We start from the raw sequence: 21,448 nt of genomic DNA, 5'->3' as shown, positions 1-21,448 counted from the left end.
ATTACAATCATCTTGAGATCAAGAAAATAAGGTATTGAGAACTCAAAAACAAGTCAAAGACGCTTCGTATTCAGGAAAAACATGCACCCAGTAATTAACTTATATCACAGGGAACTATAGATGAAGCATACCACTTCTGCACCATAGCATTAACCACAATACGTCTCATTGTGCTCGAGCCTACCATTATGCTTCTGTAAAGATTTTTCAAACTGTGTGAAGAAGAAGAATTATGAGCAGAAAGTTAAGCAAAAAAAAAACGGAGATGAATGTGTGGTTCATCAGATCCTTTACATAAAGAAAAAAAAATGCATCTGGGAAATCAACTTCAAAAATATTGCCATATAGCAAACCTTGGTGGCACCAATTCCATCTGGTCTTGATTCTATAACATTACCATGTTCATCTAACCGATTCTTGATTATATCATGTTTCTGCATGCTTATAAGAATAAATGTTTAGCGACAACTAGACAATTTTAGCAGCATTCATCGAAAAAGTAAGTTCTGTGAGCATGAACATAAACTCATGCCCATATTGCATATGAAAATTCCTCTATGCGCGCATGAAGAGAGAGAGAGAGTAAATTAGAACATCCATTTACGACACTTGATGTAGGAGAGAAATTCAACAAGATAGAATGAAAAAGCATAACTACTTACAATATATACCACATCAAGGTGTTGCCCTCCACTTATATCCATTGCATCAACGCTGAGGATTGAGCATGCAAGAGCAGGAAAAGTGATATCAAGCTGCATTTTCAAATCCAAAACGAACATTAAAAAACTAGATAGAATAATTACTAAGGATTCACAGCAGTGCTATACCCAACGGAAGAGACACTAGGAAATGTGTAATATAATGGGTGGTTACATTCATTCTCATAATGCAGAATATGTTGATTCAGAACATACAAAAACAGTTTACAATTTTTTTTTTAAAAAAAGTTACAATAAAACATGAAAAAATACCATGGAAGAATCTTCAGGAAATCTTGCAAAAGAATAATTTTAAAAAAAATTATGTGAAATTCAAGGCCATAAGGAAAAATCTGAAAGGGAAAATCTTAAAATAAAGTTGAATTAGCATATGAAAATACCTTGATGTGTAGAGTTTCCCCTCTTGAAGTGTCAACCACAAGCTTTGTTTCAGTGAAAGCATGAAGATAGAGTTCCGCAACCAAGACCAGGAAAACGAAAACATGTTCATGGAAACAGATCATCTAACTTGGATTCTTAATAAGACAAAAAGATACCTCACTGTAAACCCCCCCAACCCAACACAAAAAATAAAATAAAATAAAATAAATCCATACCCCATGTTAAAAATGCTAGGAGTTAATAGAATTGAAGAAAACAGATAAAGCAGACACAAAAGAAACCAGGTTTAATTTGAAAGTATTCAAGAATCAAGATAAAACATATAACCAAGAATACCATCCATCTATAAAGATCTCAATAACCATATTCAAATTTCAATGGAACCTGACACCAGCTCAAGCGTCATGGTTGAGGAATGAATGTGCAAGTGATTATAGGCAAATTCAAAGTTCCTTGAATGAAGGCCAGACCACATTCAAAGTTCCTTGAATGAAGGCAAATTCAAGTGATTATAGGCAAATTCAAAGATCCCAACTTTTTTATCATTAACATGCCTGTATTGTTTTACTTGAAATGTCTGAAAATACAGATTACTAGCTCTAGAAAAGAGCAGGCAAAGTGTCTTGCACTAAAATCACAGGAAGTGGATGGTAGGCAAAACATGATCAATTGTAAATGACTTCAATGTGTTACCAGTAGTTCCATCTGCAAAATAAAGGCCATCTCTACCAACTCTTCAACCAAATTGCTACGTCAATAATGTGCTGAATTTGAACTATAACCCTCTCCTTATTCATATACAACCCCTCAAGAATTGTGCACCATAGAAGTTTAACCATAACCCTCTCCTTATTCATTTTAGATCAAACCAACTCCCAAAGTCATCAAAAGCTGCCCTCTTAGTAAACTGATTAACAATTTCCTTACTAATCCATCAATAAAACTTAGTCACCGTCTCGATTGAAATCACAATTCAATCCTTAAAACGACTAACAATTCTCCAGGGTAAGAAAACAAATTTCAAATATACAAGGACAAATCCAAATATTGAGTGGAGAAGAGAAAATTGCGGAGCTCGGAAAAGAAGAGCAATAACATAACAACGGAGGAGACGAGGGTGATAATGCCACCGGAAAGTGTACGGTTGTAGAAATCCCCGCTGATCTTAGGATAGGCGTCTAATTTCTTCAACTTATTCATTATTCCAGCCATTTATTCTATATGTTTTAAAATTCTTCTATCTAGTTTGAATTGATATATGAAATGATCCCCTTTGTCCTTCCCCTAAAATCGAAAAATAATAATAATAATCTAGATACAAATTAAAAGAATCTAATCCGACGGAACAAATTGCTTAAATACCTCGTTATGCTTCAGATGAGAAACGAGGAGTTTAAGATTTCGAGGGAGGAGCTAAGCCTATTGAGAAGGAAGGCGAGGCTTAATTCTTTTCCTTCCCCCGCCATTTTCGGTTTTAAGGTTGGTCATCGAGCAGTTCGCGCCTTAACCCTTTTTGTATCTCTACGAATGCAACAAATAAACCATTAAATTTTGGGAAATGTGATGGTATTCTTAATTTATTTGTGGAATTTTTTTATTTTATTGATAATCTTAAGTTCCAAAACTAAGAATATTAGGGGGTGTGATTGTATATATTAAATGATTGAGAGTTATCTTTGAAAAGATAATGTGTTGGACTTATCGTAAATTAATCTAAAAAATATTATTTTTCTAATATACTTAGCTGTTAAAAAACATTTTTATATATAAAATAATTAATTTTAATTTATTTGAAAACTAATATATCTATATCTAAAAATATTTACAATATATAATTTATATTAACAAAATATAAATATAGTTGAATTAAATAAATATTCATTACATAACAAAAATATAAAAGTTATTGTATTACATACAACTTAAATTCAATTAAGCGTCACTCAATAAATTTTGAATCTTAAAATTAATTATCATCAGTAATCATATAGGTCATTCAAACACATATTCAACAGCAAATACATATAACAAAGTATTTGAATTGGATTTTATTAAAATTAATCAATATTCAAATAAAATGAGTTCGATTTGAGTTTCAATTTAACTTGAATTCTTAACGAATCGAAATAAACTATTTGATATTCGATTAGAAAAACTCACAAAAAATTTAAAAAATATATATTAATTTTTTATTTTAGAATTAAATTATTAATAATATTAATATTTATATGTTAATTTATTTTAGAAAAATACAATATAAAGTTTTTATGTATTTAAGGTTCATGTTCGAGTTAAATCTGAAAATGTTTAAAGTTCAAATTTTTTTGAGCTTGAATCAATCTTAAATTTTTTATTTCTAATTTTGTTTGAACTTGATAATTTTAAACTTATAAGTTTTTAAGTCGAGTCAAAGTTAAAAATAATTTTTTTCAATTGAATCGAATCTAAGTAGTCCCACATGGACCATGTTTACAGCTTAATTATATTTTATAAAGAACTGGTTCACAAATTGTGTACCACCGAGTTAAGTAGCGTTAGCTTATAACTCAAGTAGGGGCAGTAGGTTGACTGAACGAGTGTTTGATACCCTGGGTAGGTTTTACGATTGCATCATGATGGCTTGCCTGTTACATTGATATGAGTTGTGGGACTAGGGCATTGTGGTCCAGATCCCCTAGTGTTTTTTTTAACCGGACAGTCTTTTATTTAAACTTCTATTTAATAGATTTTAGGGGCAAAATTGTTTGAGTAAAGGGTTGGAATTTTTTACTTCTGGGTGTAGTTAAATTATTTCTATAACTAGGGTACTTGGTATGGTGTTTCGTGGAAGTCGTCTTGTGATCCAGATGAATTTTGAAGTTATTCCTTTTAACGTACTTGTACCTTATATGGTCAATTTGTTTTTTTTAACACGTTATTGAAATAATTTTTTTTTCAAAATTTTAAGTGTTTTTATCCAATTAACTCTCTCTATGAAGTTATTTTACTCGATTAAGTTTTGTTAATTATTTTAAACTGTTTTTTTTTTGTAAATCATATTTGATAAATTCAAGTATCCACCAATCCTTCCTCATAACTAACCAATATATGCCTATGAGTTGATTCACGAAAATTTAATTGAAGAATGTAAAGCTAAGAATATGCCGAAACACTCGATGTGTGAAAAATAGGAAAAGGTATTAAGTTGGTAATTGAACTTGATCTTGAGTACTTGGTAGATTCCTTACTTGGATTCATTTGACCTGAGAATTTAGCTTTAGATACGTAGTTAACACTTAAATCCAGTTAATTCATAAATCATATTAAATATGGTTTTAATAGGCTCAAAGACGACTATAACTTGTAAATGAACTATGACATGGGTCTAATTCAACCATCGAATGTGTCAACAAAATCTCATTCATGTTTACCAAGAAATATAATAACTGAACTGATCGCACTGGTCCTCTTGCTTGATTCGCTTTCCCCCACCAAGCACCTGTTGACGGAACATGAAATAGCAGAATGTTGTGCATCTTCAACTTAATTTACCAATTTCCATCTTCTTCTTGATTGCTTTTTGACCATGGTATACAAAAGAGTCCAATATTCCCGAAACCGTAAAAACACCTGGAAAAAAAAAGTAAAGCAATTAATCAAACACCAATCCAAACAAGGGTATATCTGTGAATTAAAAGCTGCTGTAAATTCGTTGACAAAACCATAGTCTTGGTATTGAAACTGTTCTTGAATTAAAATGGGAATAAATTGCTAGATTTTAATGAAGGTGATTAAAACTTGAAAATATATCATCTATTTTGACCCCTACCAAAGAAAATAGTTTTTTCACTCTGTTACAGAGAGATTGATCCAGGAACTACCGAATCTATTCATGTGTCCCTATACAACATAAAAACGAACCTTTATTTTTCATTCCCTTATTTAAAGAAAATAACAAAAAAAAAAGTTCAAGGGAAGAGGATTTTAAACTTGTGAAGTGAATTTTAGATTTTAGAAGTCGGATCTGTAAGATCTTGGGTTCCCTCGTACAAAGGTGATCAAATACGAACAAGTTCATTATGGGGGAAACGTGCTAGTATTAATTTGTATTAAAAAAAAAGAAGCAGAAAAGGATCATTACCTCCAACTATAGCACAAACATTTGTTAGAAAGTGTAAGAATGAGACATGCTGCTCAGTGAAAGTCACCTGAAATGAAATTGAAAATAAGCTCAGAGAAATAGCAGGAGTCAAATGAAACGACTGGAAAAAATTTCCAGACTTGGGTTAACATCTATAACTAATCTTTAAGAGAACTTAGATCCGATGCAGGACCCCTAGGCTCCCTTATAAATGGAACCTTGAAAGTGGTTTAGCATCTCTGAGATGTCAATTAGTTATTCCAAACAAAGAGATTGCGTAAAAACAAAAGCAGAGGAGAAACCAACCTTGATAGGAGAAAGATCATAAAAGAAGAAAACTCCAGGGAGGGATTGAAGTCGGCCTATTTCTCCACCCTTAAAATGCTCTGTTACAGAAAACTGTTGAAAGCAATCTCTCACGCATTAATCATTTTGACTAAATGAAAGATGAGATAGAATTGATTCTTGCAAGTTTTATAACCACACCTGATTTGACTGGATAGTGTGTCCACTCACATCTGTGTACACCGTAGGTACAACCTACAAGATATAAAGTATATTGAAAATCCCTCAAACTAAGAGAGCCTTTCCTCATTTAGGAACATGATAAGCTACATGCATCAGAGACAAGGAAGAATATGTTTCCCTGAAAATATGATAATGTGCCATCAGTCTACCTAGGATGCTAAAAAGTTAGTAAGAATACATGCTAATCTGTCTTCTTGAACGAGTCATTCTCTTTTGCTTTCACAGAGAATATGGAAGACATGGTACTTTGGTTTTTATTAGCCCAAAATTAATGGTCGTAAATCACATCCTCAGCAGGGTCTCATTCTTATTGATCTGTTTGCTTGTGTCATTAGGATTTGAAAATGGAACTGTTTCCTCAATAAATTTGACTGACATGTGTTAAGTTTCAAATAATTAAGCAATTCAATCAGACGTTAATACTCTGCAACTTTATATCTTTCAATGAGCAGTCATATACTAATTTTATCACTGGTCAGTTTTTTTATATTAAATTGTGTCTGTTTGCTTGTGTCATTAGTATTTGAAAATGGAACTGTTTCCTCAGTAAATTTGACTGACATGTGTTAAGTTTCAAATAATTAAGCAATTCAATCAGACGTTAATACTCTGCAACTTTATATCTTTCAATGAGCAGTCATATACTAATTTTATCACTGGTCAGTTTTTTTATATTAAATTGTGAATCTGGATATGATATAACAGTTATAAATGTAGAATTGAGCACGGAAGTGTCGGTGTGTCACCTGCTGCAGCTTGCATACCTAATAGGCTAATGGAATGAAAAGGGTACCAAAAGGCATATAGTCTAGATCAAGGTCCTGCTTCAATTACTAGATAGATGTGATAACCCTGATAATAATTGGATTATACGATAAGCATGAACCAAAGAGGAATTCACCCAGGAAACTGACCTTGATAAAGTACTGGTACATCCCACTTGGTTGTTCTTCAGTCCATTGAACACTGAATTAGATGGAAGATATGATTAAGGTGAAGAAAAAATGTATGGTGGTATGCCATCGTCTAGGTCTTGTACATGACCAACATAAAACGATTAAGAAAAAAATAGCAGGTACCTGTCAAGAGGATTCAGGACCCCAGGGAAATAATCACCAAAAGCTAATCTATTGATCTTGTGACTTATCTATATCCAGTTTTCATGAAGCATGATAACATTAGACAATCATTTTCGGATAAGACATGCTAATGTACACAAAGAATGGGAACAAAAGGGCTATATCTTACATTAAAACTGTCCTTTTGAAATGCAAGCAGGTCATGTACATGAACATTTGATTGCTGAAAGCTTTTCCCAGGTGCAAAATGAAAATTCCCCGCCACCTTATTAACTTCTAAAAAGCCATATATATTACACCCCTCACCTTCTTCATCCTTAATCTTCTGAAGAAAACCCTCCCTCTTGCACTGGACAATAGAAACACGAAAGCATAAACCAGGGTCACATCAAGTCATGTTGGTCAATTGGGTTAAGACCAGTATGAAAGAGGGAACAGACAAAACCTTTGGATAGGCCAACCAGAAAGCAATAAACTACTATACATAAGCATACACTAGGATATTAGTTCAGGCAAACTTGTGTGTGTATTTGCATGTCTCAACTATCAACAACTAAAAGTTTCAGTTAGTCTGCAACAAAAACCATATCGGTGGTCATCCAGATACAGGACCAACACATAAGTATTTATCTTAAGATTACTGAAACAAAAAAAAGGATCAAGTTTTCATTGCACCAAGAAGGGGGCATACAAAGTCCCATGTCAATACCTAATTATTAGACAAATAACTACCACTTGCCACCTTGGAATCTGGCATCCAAAAGTGGGAGTTGGATCTGAAATTGGTCAATACTCAATGGGCATTCTTAGGAAGTGAAGATAGGGTTCAGTTTATGCTAAGTAGCTTACGGAAGCAAAAACAACAAAGTACAAATGTGACTTCTAATATCAATGATGCTAAAAGAAAATATAATGTTCTATCCCAGCATCATGTGTGCATCATTTGAATAAAAATCACTTCAGAAGTCTGATAGTTTAAGCTATTATGCAGACATACCTGGTCTATCAAATCTGGGTTTGACAAAGCCCAACCTTTCTTTCTGTATACTTCGCGAACATCCTCACAGGAGTTGCAACAATCATCATCAGCCTGCAACATCGAAATAAAAAAGAATGATCAGGGAGGAAAAGTACATCGTGCCTGGGGCAGACAGATAGCAATTCTTATAAGTTATAACCGAACTGCTTTCAATGATTGTTCACTACCTAATACGACCAGATCAGCTACCTTGTCAACTCCAGAATAAAATACAACACAACTTTAGAGAATAGCCAAATGAACAAAGAAAAAAGGTGAATAAATGCTACGAAATCAAATATTTATATTATTTTAGGCAAATGATGATGAAATGACAACATATTAGGATCAATAAAATAAGGAATCAAGGCATAAAAAAGGTAAAAGATCGTATTCAGGAAAAACATGCACCCAGTGGATTGACTAATATCACATTGAACATTTGAACTATAGATAAAGCATACCGCCTCCGCACCATAACACGAACCACAATACGTCTCATTGTGCTCGAGTCTGCCACCATGCCTCTGTAAAGGCTTTTCAATCTGTGCGAAGCAAAATAATTAAGAGCAGAAAGAATGTGAAAAAGAGAGAGCTGAATGTGTTGTTCCTCAGATCCTTTAGATAATGTAAAAAATGCAACTGAGAAATCGACTTCAAGCAATATTGCCATATAGCAAACCTTGGGAGCACCAATTCCATCTTGTCTTGCTTCTATAACATTTCCATGCACATCTAACCGTTTCTTGATTATGTCGTGTCTCTGAAAGTTTATAAAAATAACATTTAGCAGGAACAAATGAGCAATTTGAGCAGCATGTGTAGAAAGAAGTAAGTTCTGTGAGCATGCACATAAAGTTCTGCCTATAATGCATATGGAAAATTCTCCTTACTATTCTTGATGTAGGAGAAAAACTCATCAATATAGAATAAAAGAAGCTTAAATCCTTGCAATACCACATCAAGGTGTTGTTCTCCGCTTAAGTCCATTGCATCAACACTGAGGATTGAACATGCAAGAGCAGGAAATGTGATATCAAACTGCATTTTCAAATCCAAAATGAATATTAAGAAATTAGATAGGATAATCACAAAGGATTCACAGCAAGGCCATAGGGAAAAAGAAAAAAAGGAAATCTTAAACTAAAGTTGGATTAACGAATGACAATACATTGATGCGTAAAGTCTCCCCTCTTGAAGTGTCAACCACAAGCTTTGTTTCAGTCACAACATGAAGATATAATCCTGCAACCAAGACCAGCAAAAAAAATGCTAATGGAAACAGATCATCTAACTTAGATTCTGATTAAGAAAAAAAATGAAACCTCACCCACCCCCTACCCAACCTAACCATACCCCACACAAAAAATGCTAGGACTCAGAGAACTGAAGAAAACTGATCAAACAGACACTAAAGAGAAACCAGATTTACCGTGAAAGTATTCAAAATAAAGCATGTAAACAAGAACATCATCCATCAATAAATATCTCAATAACCATATTCAAATTTGAATCGAATTTGACAACAGCACAAGCATCATGGTTGAGCAATGAAGGCACAAGTGATCATAGACAAATACAAAGTTCCTAGCATGAACTACAGCGCCAATTTGGAATCTCATTTTGTATCACTAACATGCCACATTTACAGTATGGCTTTACTTTAAATGTTTGAAAATATAGATTACTGGCAATAGAAAAGGGCCTGCAAAGTGCCTTGCACTAAAATCACAGAATGCTGGTGGTAGGAAAAACAGGATCAAGTGTAAATGACTTAATAACTGGGTTATCAGTAGTTCCATTCGAAAACAAAAGACCATCTTTACCAACTCTTCACGCTACTGCAACAATAATATGTTGAACTATAACTCTCTCATTTGTATATGAAACCTCTTAAGAATTGTACACCATATAAGTCGATCAAACTTGGTCTAAAATGAATGTGAAGTTATAAATGAAGTTAAGCTTGCACATGACTCTAGCTCACAGCTATTGTTATGTTGACATTCATTTTAGGTCAAATTCGCAAACAGTAACAAAAAACTACCCCTTCAGTAAAATCATTAACCATTCACCTACTAATTCCTCTGTTTAAGTGACTAAATAGTCAATAAAACTTAGTCTCCATCTGGATTCAAATCACAATTCAAATCTAAAATTGACTAACAATTTTCCCAAGTAAGAAAACAAATTTCAAATAATTCAATTCCAAGGTAGACAAAAAACAGATCCAAATAATTGAGTTGAGAAAAAAGACTTACGGAGCTCGGAGAAGAAGAGCAAGAACATAACAACGGAGGACACGAGAGTGATAACGCCACCGGAAAGCGTGCGGCTATAGAAATCCTCGTTTATCTTAGGGTACGCATCTAAATTCCTTAGCTTATTCATGATTCCATCCATTAATTCTATCTGTTTTGAATTATTTTCTTCTTCTTTTTTAATTGATTTATAAAATGATCCCTGTTCTTCGTACCCTCAAATCCAAAAGAGCTATTAAAATATTCAAATCCGACGGAACAAAATGCTTAAAACCTCGTTGAAATTATAATATAGATATTAGGCTTGAAAGGAGGAGCTTGAGATTTTCTGGGAGGAACTAAGCCATTGGGGACGTTGACTCCTTTTTTTTCTTCTCGCCTGCGTCTCCTAGATACGAAATGAGAAAGAAGACGGGATTGCTTTTTCTCCGGTATTTACGACCGAGATTTAGGTTTAAAAGGCATACCGTAATTATACCTGGGGTAAACTTCCCACATTACTCACTAAATTATTCAGTTTATTTTATTTTCATGATCAAACTAAATAGTTCATTATTTTAGTCCAAATATTACAGTATATTTTTTTTATCCTCTAGTTTTAAAGTTTTATCCCTACTAATCTAGACCGATCCGAATCGTTCATCTAGTTTTAGATACACAATGACTTGAACCTAAAACCTTACTTAAATAATATCAAGTTGCTTATCACTTGAATCAACATATTAACATTACAATATATTTATAATTTAGTCATTATCCTTTACAATTATAACATATGGAAGTTGACAGGTAAGTTCTTTAATGGTATAATCATGTATCTAGTCCTCCATACTTACGAGGTTTGTTAATTTTGTCCTAATTCTAAATACTTCAACAGTTTTATCCCGCACGTTCATAAATTCTATCAAATAGACCGTCCACATTTATGCATTTAGTTCTCAAAACTTATAAATTCTCTTAATTTTATTCTGATTCTAAATAAAACAACAAATTTATAAAATCGTCTTCAATTTTCCATCTTTTGGGGTCCAAACGTAAATTAAGCTAAATTTTAAATCCATATTGTATGATGAAATGTTAAAGAAATTTAGAGGTGTAAATGAGCAGAGGATTTTATAAACTATTTGTGAACCATTCATATAACGTTTGTTTATTAAGTTAAATAAATGAGTATGAATAAAATTTTGATCTTCATTCAATAAACAAACCAACATAAACAAAGATGTGTTAAGTTCATTTATGTTCACGAACAAACTCGTTTATAAACTCGTTTATCTACTCTTTTGTGCTATTTGGAATATTTCAATGGTCATCCATAATGATCCTACTAAGTTTTTGGAGGTTTGGAGATCGGCGAGACCTGCCTCCCTTAGGGGTCTCATTTGGGATATGGTTCTTTTCGCGGTCTTTTGATCATTACGATCCTTTAGAAATGAGATGGTATTTAAAGGTAAGATACTTGACTCTCTCCGGTTGTTATTCCTAATAAAATCTTGGTTTTCTTGGTGGTTCAAGGCTATCTTCCCTGACTCCCATTTTTCTCTCGATGATATCCTTCTCAATCCGACATTTGTGGATAGACTCCCTGTGAGCAAGCAGGCCAATCCTAATCCATTATCTTGGTCCCCTCCTCCTGTTGGATGCCCGAAGTGTGCATTAAAATCTGATGGGAGCCGTGGTGGGATTGGGGTCTCCTCAGAGATCATGGTGGTAACATTGTTCTTTTGTTCTCCTGTCCGATTGGTGCAAGGTCCCCGACATATATCGAAATTCTGGCCATTGTTTCTTGCATCTAATTGGTGTGGCATCTGTAAATTGTTGGTGGAAAGTGATTGTTTCAATGTTATGGGTTGGATTTACGATCCAGTTAAATTCCCCTATCTTCTCTGTCTTAACTTGGCGTATTTTTCAGATTATTGGCAGGGGCTATATTTCCATCAGACTAATCCCCATGTCCTGTAATATAAGACGGACACGTCAGTCAAAAGGGCGCTATCCGGTGATCGAAATTCTCAGTTCCCTAATGCCGTGTGAGTTTTATTCGTTTTCTGTTTGTTTATGAAGCCTTGTTTTGGTGCGTGTAGGGATAGTTAAATATTGGTAAAGATATTAATTAAATGGAACTTAAGATGAACTTTAGAATTCAAATTGTGAAATCTAAAAAACTTAAGGATTAAAGGTATAATTTCACCATTTTTATTCCAAATAAAAGAAGAAGAAAAAGAATGTTGGTGGTTGAACATTAAACTAATATGTTTGTGACGTTAAATAAACATGCTCACGAACGTCAAATGAACGAACACGAACACTTTTAAAAATAAATAAATAAATAAACACAAAAATAACTTTATTTGTTTAAACTCAATTCATTTACGCCTTAAAAAAATAAAACAACAACAACAAAGAATTTAATCAATGGTCGACGGTGGGTAAAAGACAACAACAACAACAAAACCCTATTCCCATATGCAATGGGGTAAGGGGGAGGTAGGGTAGTAGGCTGCCCCCAACGTCAGGTTAAGAGCATCTTCCGTGGAAGACCTCCGGTAGTCAAAAAATTAAAAAATAGATAAAATGCAATGCATGTATAAATAAATAAATAAATACATAGTTGAACAGTCTTCATATATAGTCTTCATATGCGCGTATGTAATGAGAAGTAATCCCTGCAAATAAATTCCTGTATAGAAATCTCTGTATATAGACATAAACATAAGATCTGACTAATTTTAAAAAGAGGAAACCTAAAGAGAATGATACACGGAAGTCAATGATAGCAAGCTACGAGAAGGAATAAAGTCAAATGGGTTAAAACCTAAAATAAGGCAACACTACTCACGCTACCCTAGTTCTAAGCCTTCATAAATTCCAATGACATAAACGTATAAAAAGTAGAAGTCATGGAAATTACTACAAAGACATTAAAAAGAAAACATAGATGTCACACCCTATGGTTGTGACCCATACTACTTGGCTACCCTGGTCTTAAGTCTCCATACTTTCCTATCAGAGGTCATGTCCTCGGTAAGAGCTAAATCCTTCAAATCAGACCTCAAACAGTCTTCCCACTTCCGCCTTGGTCGTCCTCTCCTTCTGGCACCGTCGACTGTAATCGACTCAACCCTCTTGACCACATCCAAGGTTGTCGCCTAAAGACATGCCCAAACCACCGTAGTCTTCTCTCCTCAATTTTTCGGATACATGCACCACCCCCAAGGACATCCTAATAGCAGAGTTTGGTGTCATGTCCCACAGAGTCCTACCACATGCCCATCGAAGCATTCTCATTTCTGCGACCTCCATCATCCTTACGTGATCCTTCTTGATTGCCCAACATTCTGATCCATACATCAGCGCTGGTCTTATTGCCATTCTATACAATTTTCCCTTAAGTTTTAGAGGCATCTTCTGGTCACACAAAACTCCAGTAACAACCCTCCACTTTAGTCATCTCGCCTTTATACGGTGTGTAACGTCATCATCTACCCCCCCATCTTTATATATCATAGACCCTAGGTACTTGAAACAATCCTTTGAGGGAAGAGCGTGTCCTTCTATGCATACTTCTACATCTTCATCGTTTTGGTTCCCACTGAAGTTTGAACATAAATACTTTGTCTTTTCAATATTGATCCTTAGACCTTTTTCTTCCAAAGTAGTCTTCTAGGTAGCCAGTCTACTATTTAGCTTGGTTTTTGTTTCAGCAATTAGGACAATGTCGTCAGCGAAAAGCATACACCATGGAACCATCTGGTGTCGCACAATAGATGTCATCCATAATCAAGGCGAAGATGTAAGGGCTAAGAGCCGACCCCTGATGGAGTCTGATTTCCATTGGGAATGCCTCGATGTCGCCAACTGTAGTCCTGACGTATGTAGTAGATCTACAGTACATATCACGAATCACCCGGATATAAGCAGTTGGGATCTGTCTCGTTTCCAAGGTGTTCCAGATCGTATTCGGGAACGCTATCATATGCCTTCTCAATGTCAATGAACGCCATGTGAAGATCTCTATTTTTTCCCTATATTTCTTCATAAGCTGTCGAAGTAGATGAATCGCCTCCGTAGTAGACCTTCCTGGCATAAAGCCAAATTGGTTTTCCGAAACCATAGTAACTTGTCTCAACCTAGCCTCTATCACCCTTTCCCATAGCTTCATGGTATGGCTGAGTAGTTTAATACCTCTGTAGTTGCCACAACGTTGAGGATCTTCTTTGTTCTTATAGATTGGTATCATCGTATACTCTCTCCACTCCTCTGGCATCTTGGCAGTCTCTAAATAATATAAGATGTTGGTCACCACTTTACTCCCTCTTTCCTAGGGCCCCACACAGTGAGAATTGATCTGGACCTACAGCTTTGTCCCCATCTTCTAAGAGTCATTTTGACTTCCTCAAACCCAATCCTACTTGTAGGGCAGTCATTGGCCATAGTATGATCGTCGGCTGACCCATCAATGATACTATCTCTATAGGAAGAGGCATCGTCATTAAATAAACCAAAGAAGTAACTACCAACATGAACACTCGATCGGATAAGTAACGGCACATTCCGATAGCAAATAATATATATATATATATATATATATATATATATATATATATATATATATCTGCATAATCGTGTTAGTGACTAAATTGAAAGTTTCAGAATTGGTGATTAATTAGGAAAATTGAAAAGTTTAGGGATTTAAGTGTAATTTGATAATGAATTAAATGGTAATGGAAGATTGAAAGGGTATTATAGTCTTTTATGTAAAATATATTTATCTCTTATTTAAAGTGATAAGCTTATGGGTGAGGAAGTATCTGGAAAGCTTCATTCTTCTTTTTTCTTCTTCTCGTTGGTTTACTTCATAAGGGTAAGTTTAATTTCAGCTTCTTAATTCTTGAATTTATAAATTAGTTTTGATTCTTTGGGTATTAAATAAGCTTAAGGAAAGCTTATATGGGATTTAAATGAATTTGACTTGTCATCAATCTAATTAAGAAGTATGAAGTGTTAGAATTGGAATTAGAACACATTGAAAATTTAGTGTGATTCTTGAATGCCATGTAAATGATGGAATTTTGGGTTTAAAGAAGTGAATATAGAATAGAAATGAGTTTAAATATGTGTATGGAAGTTAGGAATATTAAAGGAAGTAAAATAAGATTTAAGCTGAAATGAAGTGAATTTCGAGCTCAAAAATATGATTTCTGGGCAAGGGGAATCGATACCCATTCAAGAGGAACCGATACCCCTTCAAACGAACAAAAATTTCCAGAATGTCATGAGGGAATCGATACCCCCATAGTAGGGAACCGATTCCCCCTAAAGGAAAATTGTAAATATTGGTTTAATAAGTTCGTTTAAGTTGCTAGTATCAAATTACAAGGTGTAGGTATCTAATAATTGTCTTAAAATGTATAATTATAGATTCAGAGCCTAACCGAGTTCCGAAATCATTGACAAGTAATCGATAAAAAGGGAAGATAAGAGATTGGAATGGACTAGTGAGGCCAGGTGATGCATATAAGTTAGTTTTATGATGTTTAATGGAAATAAGACTTGCGACAAGTCTATTTCCTATATTAGAATGCATTAATTTATGATCATAGGCATAGTTTGATGTGGGTATGTGATATATATTACAATATGTGTTAAATGATTGTGTGAATACATGTATTGTGATAAGTATAGGAATAATATGAATGGTCTATATGATTGCATGGGAATGTGAAATAAGTTATATGATAGGTGACCAACATGTTAATAGTATACGTGATCAGTATAAGAATTAATATAATAGATTTATATGACTACATGAGAAAGGTGATGAGTTAAATAAGATTAGACTATAGAGTAATATGAGAATAATATAGTGAAGGGAATTGAGTCTAAATGATGATACCAAACCATAAGATAGTATTTACTTATAGAATATGATATTTATGAATAAATATAACTTTATGAGGAAGAATTGGGTGTTATATGATTTAGGTATGAAAATGATCTATGTAAGTAAATTACGTGATATGGACTATGTGAAATAGAGTAAACTAGTAAGTATAAGATATGTAAATATATGGCTATGGAACAAAGTATGTAATAATACATGTTATTTGATTTATGATTTTGATATGTGCATGATACATGAAATGGATATAGGTTATTATATATGATGATATATGCTGTGTGATATATGCTATGGAGACATGCCCAATGTGAAATGAAATAAGCCAAGTGACTATATGAAATATGTGATTGTAAGATCAATGATTACACATACATGTGGTACGTGACAGAAAGGAAATATGAATAGTGAAGTGAATGATATAAATGACAATGCCCATGTTATGTGTCATGAGAGCTAGGGGTATAGTTGGCATGCCAAGAGTCGAGGTCTATGTGGGTCCTTCGAGACCTATATGTATTCTTTGGAACATGTGTGAAGTCTGGTGAGACATACTTGATCCTTGGCATATGTATATTGATTCTTAAGGAATGATATGTGGTCCTTCGGGACATATATGTATTCTTTGGAACATGTGTGAAGTCTGGTAAGACACATACTTGATCCCTAGTATATGTATATGATTCTTAGGAATGATATTTGGTCCTTATGGACATTATTATATGGCACTACGGTGCAATTCTACGTGGCACTACGGTGCAATTCTACGTGGCACTACAGTGCAATTCTATGCGGCACTATGGTGCAATTCTACGCGGCACTACGGTGCAATTCTACGCGGCACTACGGTGCATTTATATGAACTGTGGTGACATCATTAGTGCACAACCTCCATAAACTCACATATCTATAGTTCTCACATATGTACATGGGCTAATCAAGAGATATAAACAATATATGTTAGTGATATGATAAATATTATAGAAATGATATGATGTTGTGTTTGTATAGTGTTTGATTGAAAAGGTTAAGCATAAAAGTATGTGATTACATGATAAACTATTAATGATGAGTTATGTGTATGTATGTATGTATTTACTGTAACTAATCTGATATGATTTTATATGATACGAGGAAATCATGTAATTTGGTATAACATGATAGAACAGAACATGCATGTATTGATATATGTTATAAAGTGCATTATAAGTTTTTATGCCTCACTAAGTCTTCGACTTAGCGTGTGATTGTTTCACACGTAGGGTACAGAAGCAAGAAGAGTAGAGAAGAAGTAAACATGTCAGCATCTCCCTTACAGATTTCAGATCAAAATAGATGGTTAAATGATTTTTGTTATTTTGAATATAGTTGGCATGTACTAATTGATTGAGTTAAATATGCTCTGATCGATTTTGGTTATTGTGGTCAAACTACGTAACTAAACTACTTTTACTCTAAGGAAAATTTTAAATTTTCTTTGAATTTTATCAAGAGTCAAAGTTTGAAAAGTCAATGTGACACATCAGACTCGTATCCGGGTCGGGTACGAGTTGGGGTGTTACATTTAATGGTATCAGAGCTAAGGTTTAGCCGATTCTCGGCATAAACCGAAGTCTAAAGTGTCATAAAAGGTGTACATGCCAACATAGAGTGAAAAATTTATGATCTGATAGGGTAAGGAGTGTGTTGTCTTGTTATAGAGTTAAATTGTATGTTATAAGATAAGTGAATACTGAGAATGAGTTATGAGATATATATATATATATATGTTTATATAATCTGATAGATGATATGTGAACATATACAAATGACATACGTTATATGATATGAATTGGATGATCATTTGCACACGTGATATGTGATAGAAGTAAGGATATGGGCACATGAATATATGAGAGCTTCCAAAGTGAAGCACAAGGCGATAGACCTGACGGTAATAGCATTCACCTGCCCTGGCCAGGCAGGGAGAAGAGCGAAAACCTCAGGGAATGTCTGTATAAGATTAGAGAATGATTCATGATGTTGAATGATATCCCGATGTGTTTTTAATTGTATACTTCGCTAACTCATAGAATGAATGTATCGAAATAGTTAAAAGAGTTATGAGCACCCGATCTCAAGGGTGAATTTGAGAAAGGCTCTGTTGTTACATACCTTTGGATATATGATATGAAGATAATGCTAGAAGATGTTCATTTCTCCATAGTGGAGAAATTAAATTGAGAAGTTTGTTATTATGTGGAAAAGATGGAATATGGTGAACGAGTGTCACCATAAGGATGTTAAAAGATTAAGTGACGCGGTTATTGTTTGTAAAAGAGTTTGTATTCTAGATGGAAAGAGTTAGCATTGGCTAACCAGAGTATGTGATAAAAATGTACTAAAATTATAAGATTATAAGATATTGTCAGGATATAATAACCAAATCTGAAATGGATCTGGATACAGTTGCATATTTGGATCATAGTAATATGGTATAGTAAAGGAAAAGGAAGTAAGAATTTGTATATTTGAGTAAAGTTGAGGAGTGATAAGAAGAGTTTGAGAATGTGTATATCGATGATCAGATTATAGGACACAGGAAGTCAGAATATTGAGTTTGAGCAAAAGAAATTTCAGGATGTATAATAATAGAGGTGAAATTGTAGATGGAAAGAGTTAGCATTGGCTAACCAGAGTATGTGATAAAATGTACTAAAATTATAAGATTATAAGATATTGTCAGGATATAATAACCAATCTGAAATGGATCTGGATACAGTTGCATATTTGGATCATAGTATGGTATAGTAAAGGAAAAGGAAGTAAGAATTTGTATATTTGAGTAAAGTTGAGGAGTGATAAGAAGAGTTTGAGAATGTGTATATCGATGATCAGATTATAGGACACAGGAAGTCAGAATATTGAGTTTGAGCAAAAGAAATTTCAGGATGTATAAGAATAGAGGTGAAATTGATAAGTTGAGTTAGCGAATTTTGAGATAATTTAGATTGGAAAGGATGTATATGATTGGTATAATAGGGCTTGTGCCCTAGATTGAACAAAAGTTTATTATATAGCTGTCAGAGTAAAGGTGCTAGAGTTATAAGATTGGAGGAAAGATAAAGTGGAGTTAATCAAATATGATATGAATCTGGATGTGGTTATGTACTTGATCATACAGATATGATGTAGGCAAAGAGATAAGCATTGGTATGTTTTAAAAAGTGCTTTAAAGAAGAAAATACATATACAAGAGATGATAAGAATAAAGTTCGGTATAAGAAATAAGGATATCAAAGTTATGAGGAGCATGAAGATTGTTACACAGAGATGAATATAGGTGATAAGACAGAGTATGTGAACATGAAAGGAAAGATATGATTTGTGTATAAGGAATAAAAAAGGAAGAATGGAATAAAGAAATGAAAAGGGATTGAGTTTAAAGGATCAAATACGATCAAGGTTATATGGAATGTAGATGATAATTTTGATATATAAGTAAGAAAGTATGTAAGATTATATGAAGATTATGTGTATCGTAATACAGACAAGGATGAAAGAATGAATAAAAGTTTGGATTGTGGTGAATTAATTAGAAAATGAGGAAAGAAATCAATTGACTGATTTTTGATTTTGAGTGATAAGAATTGATGTTACTGTCTACAGGATAAGTAACATTATATGAATGAAATCAGAGTTATGAATTTGAAACAATGGGATAGTATTGCGTATAAGAAAGAGTGTGGAGATGATAAGGATTTGTACTTAGAATGAAAGAGTTAGCGTTGACTAACAAGATTTTGTGATGAAATTGTATTGGATTAGTTGTATATTTTGATTACGTAAATGTGATATAGTGAATGAAGTGAGAATTCGTATGGAAGTGTAAATGATAAGTTCGATATAGAAACACGAAAGTGTGCAGGTGATGTGAAAATATTGTTTGACTCCTTAAAAATATATGTTTAATCACAATTGAAGAAGATTTAAAGTTGTTTTTTGGTCAAATGATGACGAAAATACAATTTTGGTATAGTTATAAGGTATTTAGAGAGTTATGAAGAAATAGATGGATTTATATATAGTGATGAGAGGATTTTACTGTCAACGGATGAGTGACATTATATGGAATTTTAGAAAGGTCAAAGGAAAATGCATAATCGAATGAGAGAAAAGACAACAATGGATTGTATTATGGTTATTGTTTATATGATAAGCAACAGAAGATGAATGTATAAACGAAAAAGATAGTTGGAAAACTAAATGATTGAAAGTAGTTTCTGATATGACAAGAAAGAATAAGTCAGGGAAGCAACATAAGAACATTAGAAGATATGCACTTATTAAGATGTTCAGTGAAAATTCGAGGGCGAATTTTCTTAAAAGGAGGGGAGATTTGTAACATCTGCAATACCGGGTTAGTGACTAAATTGAAAGTTTCAGAATTGGTGATCAATTTAGGAAAAATTGAAAAGTTTAGGGATTTAAAGTGTAATATTTTGATAGTGGATTAAATGGTAATTATGAAGAATTGAAAGGTATTATAGTCTTTTTATGTAAAAGATATTTATCTCTTATTTAAAGAGAGAAGCTGGGAGGAAGTATCTGGAAAGCTTCATTCTTCTTTTTTCTTCTTCTCGTTGGTTTACTTCATAATGGTAAGTTTAATTTCAGCTTCTTAATTCTTGAATTTATAAATTAGTTTTGATTCTTTGGGTATTAAATAAGCTTAAGGAAAGCTTATATGGGATTTAAACAATAAGATAAAGGAATTAAGAAGGAATTTGTAATATGAGTTTAAAATGAAATTTGATATAATGGTTGTTGAGTTTTATGAATGAATTTGACTTGTCATCAATCTAATTAAGGTATGAAGTGTTAGAATTGGAATTAGAACACATTGAAAATTTAGTGTGATTCTTGAATGCCATGTAAATGATGGAATTTTGAGTTTAAAGTGGTGATTATGGAATAGAAATGAGTTTAAATATGTGTATGGAAGTTAGGAATATTAAAGGAAGTAAAATATGAAGATTTAAGCTGAAATGAAGTGAATTTCGAGCTCAAAAATATGATTTCTGGGCAAGGAATCGTACCCATTCAAGAGGAACCGATACCCCTTCAAACGAACAAAAATTTCCAGAATGTCATGAGGGAATCGATACCCCCAATAGGAACCGATTCCCCTAAAGGAAATTGTAAATTGGTTTAATAAGTTCGTTTAAGTTGCTAGTATCAAATTACAAGGTGTAGGTATCTTGTTGAAACATTTTAATATTTTGATATAACAAATTAAGTTAAATGGATTTTAAGATTTTCCAAATGATTTCTAAGTATATTCGATATAACTATTCGAATATCAAACATTACCCAAATATTTCAAAAATCATTTTTGATCCTTACTTAAGTGTAAAATTAAGTTTTAATCATAAAACAATTTCAAAATAATTTTACAAAG

The 21,448-nt window shown here is 33.3% G+C and overlaps 2 protein-coding genes across 3 annotated transcripts in view; both read right to left on the bottom strand.

Annotated features, from left to right (window-relative positions):
- Nucleotides 1-21,448, bottom strand: part of LOC120118494 (endoplasmic reticulum-Golgi intermediate compartment protein 3-like) — a 40,011-nt gene that overhangs the window by 3,357 nt on the left and 15,206 nt on the right. The window contains exons 2-14 of one of the 2 annotated variants that reach the window (XM_039138521.1): nt 10,110-10,275; nt 9,020-9,093; nt 8,806-8,889; nt 8,531-8,611; nt 8,313-8,393; nt 7,828-7,920; nt 7,000-7,179; nt 6,831-6,898; nt 6,666-6,717; nt 5,710-5,763; nt 5,530-5,622; nt 5,224-5,290; nt 4,384-4,712 (exon numbers count right to left, since the gene is read on the bottom strand). In XM_039138521.1, coding sequence (XP_038994452.1) covers nt 4,621-4,712; nt 5,224-5,290; nt 5,530-5,622; nt 5,710-5,763; nt 6,666-6,717; nt 6,831-6,898; nt 7,000-7,179; nt 7,828-7,920; nt 8,313-8,393; nt 8,531-8,611; nt 8,806-8,889; nt 9,020-9,093; nt 10,110-10,251 — 1,161 coding nt within the window. In that variant the 5' untranslated portion in view covers nt 10,252-10,275 and the 3' untranslated portion in view covers nt 4,384-4,620. Of the gene's footprint in view, nt 1-4,383; nt 4,713-5,223; nt 5,291-5,529; nt 5,623-5,709; nt 5,764-6,665; nt 6,718-6,830; nt 6,899-6,999; nt 7,180-7,827; nt 7,921-8,312; nt 8,394-8,530; nt 8,612-8,805; nt 8,890-9,019; nt 9,094-10,109; nt 10,526-21,448 lie in introns of those variants that run through there. The other variant, XM_039138522.1, reaches the window with a different exon arrangement.
- LOC120118496 (endoplasmic reticulum-Golgi intermediate compartment protein 3-like) lies at nt 351-2,465 on the bottom strand. Its single transcript, XM_039138525.1, has 4 exons — nt 2,174-2,465; nt 1,103-1,176; nt 672-755; nt 351-441 (listed from the first exon to the last, which is right to left on the bottom strand). The coding sequence occupies exons 1-4, from the start codon at nt 2,313-2,315 to the stop codon at nt 427-429; spliced, it is 315 nt and encodes a 104-aa protein (XP_038994456.1). The 5' UTR covers nt 2,316-2,465; the 3' UTR covers nt 351-426.

The sequence above is a fragment of the Hibiscus syriacus genome, unplaced genomic scaffold (genome assembly GCF_006381635.1).
Source record: "Hibiscus syriacus cultivar Baekdansim isolate YM2019G1 unplaced genomic scaffold, ASM638163v2 tig00110328_pilon, whole genome shotgun sequence".
Classification (NCBI taxonomy): domain Eukaryota; kingdom Viridiplantae; phylum Streptophyta; class Magnoliopsida; order Malvales; family Malvaceae; genus Hibiscus; species Hibiscus syriacus.
The sequence above is the reverse complement of the archived record's forward strand: the minus strand, read 5'-3'. Positions and strand labels throughout refer to the sequence as shown.